General features: G+C 30.6%; 1 protein-coding gene across 1 annotated transcript; it reads left to right on the top strand.

Moving 5' to 3' along the window:
• Window positions 1-2755: 2755 nt before the first annotated feature.
• Window positions 2756-3100, top strand: LOC136795719 (uncharacterized). Its single transcript, XM_067047226.1, has one exon. It carries the CDS (start codon window positions 2756-2758, stop codon window positions 3098-3100), a length of 345 nt encoding a protein of 114 aa, XP_066903327.1.
• The last annotated feature ends 519 nt before the right edge of the window (window positions 3101-3619 follow it).

Genomic DNA, 3619 nt, shown 5'->3' with positions numbered 1-3619 from the left:
TAACAATTGATTATGGGGAGAGGGGAGTATAGTTCCCTATAAAAGACACCGCTTATTTATTATTTATTATTATTATTACTATATACAATGTTATAATTAAAAGAAAATAGATAAAATAAATAGATAAAAATAATGCTTTATAATAAAAGAGAAAAGTAAAATTAATAACAAAAAAATAATGAAATTTGTAGACTTAAAAAAACAAACAATTGCCCTCTAATATTAAAAAAGAACAAGTTAATTTGAAAAAAGGACGAGAGAAGAAAAAAAGTATATATAAGAAGATGGTCAGGATTGCGGTCAAAAGAGAAACAAAAATAGTTTACAACTATTTATTTTCCGACGTTTCGCCCCACTTTGCAGGGCTTCATCAGGGCTAAAGAGATACAAAAAAAACTGAGAATATTACAACAATAAGATACAACAAGGCAATTTAAGCTAAGATAAATATTATGTAAAAATAAAGTGATAAGAAATTAAATATAAATAAAAGAAAGGATATCGATAATCAGACCAATTTGGACATATGGAATTGAGCTCTGGGGCTCCACCAAACCATCAAATTCCTCCCGCATCCAACGTAAAATCCTTATTACGTTACAAATAAACTCATTCACCAAGACCTTAACATCCCATTCGTTGCAGAATTGGCCCAAAACAGATATGCGTCTTTTCATTCCAAACTCCTTATCCATTCTAACCCTATCCTAATCCTAAAAATAAAGTGATAAGAAATTACATAAAAATAAAAGGAAGGAAAACGTAAAATAGTATCAATATAAAATAAAATTAAATAAAAAAATAAGAATAAAAAATAAGTAACAATTTTAAGAGTAAAAATTTTGAAAAATATGTAAAATATACAGTTTAAAAAGTGCAGGAGACGAACATAAAAAAAAAAAATAGAGATTAAATAAACGTCTTGAATGAATAATTATAAATACAAAAATAATAATGGGGTGTAGATAGTTGACCGTAGATTAATGCTTGAAGAAGTTTGTCGGGGGGTGCGGTCAGCAAAGAACAACATAAATAAACAAAACCATATTTATTTATTTTATGCCGACGTTTCGTCCCCGATTGGTAGCACTCTAATGTCATTTTACATTAGCTGGTCTCGTGGCCATCTTCTTTTCAGGCGCCTCGGAGGATTGCCAGGAATGGAAGAGGATGCAAGGTTAGAAACTAGGGTGTTTGAGTGGTTAGGGAGTTTATAATGGAAATTGATGTAATCCTCTATCGACTCCATTTGTAACTCCCGGTGGAATTGGCTATTTCTTATAAACTAATGAGCATCCACTGCGATTCACAATACGGTGTTTACTTCAAAATTATTGGCAAATGTAACTTTTTCTTAACCGGCAATTCCCACTAACCTTTCGCACTGACCTCTAATCTGAAAGGTACGTTCCCTATCTTGTTCATTATTTTCCTTTATTCTTTATTTTACTCTTATTACCCTTTTTCCATCTTTTAGTGTGTTCTGTATTTTATATATATATATTTTTTTTTATCTGTTGCTATTCCGCTTTCATTACTTTTCTAAAACCTTTTATTATTTTTAATTAATTTTATACTTCACTACACATTTTTTTTTCTTTGTCTTTGTTCATTTATATTTACATAATTTAATTGTTTGTATCTATTTTAGTTCTGATGAAGGCCTGCAACGTGGGACGAAGCGTTGGTTAACAATTAATAGTTTATTTTTTTTTTACTATTGTGGTACCTTTATTGACCACCACCCGGACTATCTTCCTACAATATTTTAAAGAACAAGATATTTGCTATGTTTAAATTTAAAATATTTGGTAGCGCGAATTTTCTAAATTGACAGAAATATACTGTGACAAGAGAAGATATTAGTTTTATAGTTTGCGACCAGATCCATGAGCAGCAAACCATCTCAATCCTAAATGGACAAGACACGGGCTAGGATTGGAATTGACAAGACATTACGATTGGGTCACAGAGACCAACTTGGCCAACATCTGTTGTGATGGAAGATCACTGGTTGACCGTGTGAAATAATAAAAACGAAGATGCAGTCAAAGAAAAACTTAAATAGTCGTAAAACTATTTATTACGAGCCGACGTTTCGTCCCACCTTGCAGAGCTTCATCAGGGCTACAAAAAAAAAAGATACAAACACTCAAATAATCTAAACAGAAATGAACAAAGAAAATTAAAAAGATGTACAGTAAAAAGTAAAATTAAATAAGAATAATAAAATGTTTTACATTATATAATTTACACACCTCTTTTTATTTTTTAAATTGTCTTTTCTTCATCATATTATCACTAAACATACCATAACGGGTCAAATGACCCATTTTGAACTTTTCCATTGAAAATGCAGGTATAATTTTATTGCGTTTGCAGATTTGACTTCATGACTTTTTCTAAGTAATTAATGTACAGTTATAAAAATATTTTTGTTTTGTTTATTCTGAGTAATCCTTGTTGTATACCGATATCTACCACAACAGGTCATTTGACCCGGAGAGAATTTTTTTGTTTTATGAGATTATCTAGTCATATTTGTAGTCAGTAAGTTGCACATTCTTCCAAAGACTGTTGCGTAAAGTAGTTCAACGAAAATAGCTCAGAATAATTTCAAGAAAATATCAAATTTTAGATTGAAAATAGCTTTTTAGTGTAAGAAAAAGTGCAAAAATTGAAAGTCTTGGTAAGTACCTAGCTTATATTTTATTTTGATAGCTATAGTAATACAGATCATTTTTTACCCAGAGAAATGTTGAAGCAAACAAGACAGTACAAGTTCTTAGACGATATAAATAATATTGGCGAAGAGTTTTCAGAAATTAGTGAAGATGAATTTTCTGAAAATGAAGATATATTGGTTGCAAATAAAAATGAGTTTGATTCTACAGATACTGACGATGAAGAGGAAAATATTGTGAATGTATGTAGTGGTCGAAAAAGAATAAGATTACTCTCAAGTTCGGATGAAAGTGAAGTAGAAATAAATGAACAAAATGTTGCGAATGATGGATCTGTTTGGCAACAAATGCAAGTAGGTGGCACACCTGGAAGAGCACAAGTTTTTATTTTTTGCTTTTGTAACTATTTTGTTTAATTATAATAAATTTAATTTATATTTTTATTTCCTTCCTAACATCCATATTTCATACATTCAAGCATGAAACATAAAGTCGGGTCATTTGACCCGCTATGGTAGAAATAGGTATATATTAAGTCTTGGTATGATTAGTGTTAAACTTATTGTATCCATTCTTTTCTCTTGAGCTCTTGTACTATTGGGCCCTGTTTCATAATAAAGTACAAACTAATACTATTAATCTTGTACTTTGTACTTGGAACAATTTCAGAGACTTATACAATTCTGCCAGATAATTTTTTACTTTTAAACTTATGCAATATCACTGATCAAGAAACAAAATGTATAAGTGCTTGTACTGTAGAGTTTGTGTACTTGTACTTATGGACTATTACTAATTGGCTGGTACTAAGCAATATTCCTAACAACATTCTTCAAAGCCTCACGTATTTTTGCGTTGGGTTTTGGTGTGGGAGCACTTAAAAGTTGAAATCGAACCCACACCGTTCCGAATCTGATACAGTGTGGATGTAGAAG

This window comes from Halyomorpha halys, unplaced genomic scaffold (assembly GCF_000696795.3).
Source record: "Halyomorpha halys isolate HHAL.00 unplaced genomic scaffold, Hhal_1.1 Scaffold1335.1, whole genome shotgun sequence".
In the NCBI taxonomy this organism is placed as follows: domain Eukaryota; kingdom Metazoa; phylum Arthropoda; class Insecta; order Hemiptera; family Pentatomidae; genus Halyomorpha; species Halyomorpha halys.
The sequence above is the reverse complement of the archived record's forward strand: the minus strand, read 5'-3'. Positions and strand labels throughout refer to the sequence as shown.

Excerpts from the sequence above, each read along its gene's own strand:
- LOC136795719 (XM_067047226.1), top strand. The coding sequence starts at position 2,756 with ATGTTGAAGCAAACAAGACAGTACAAGTTCTTAGACGATATAAATAAT.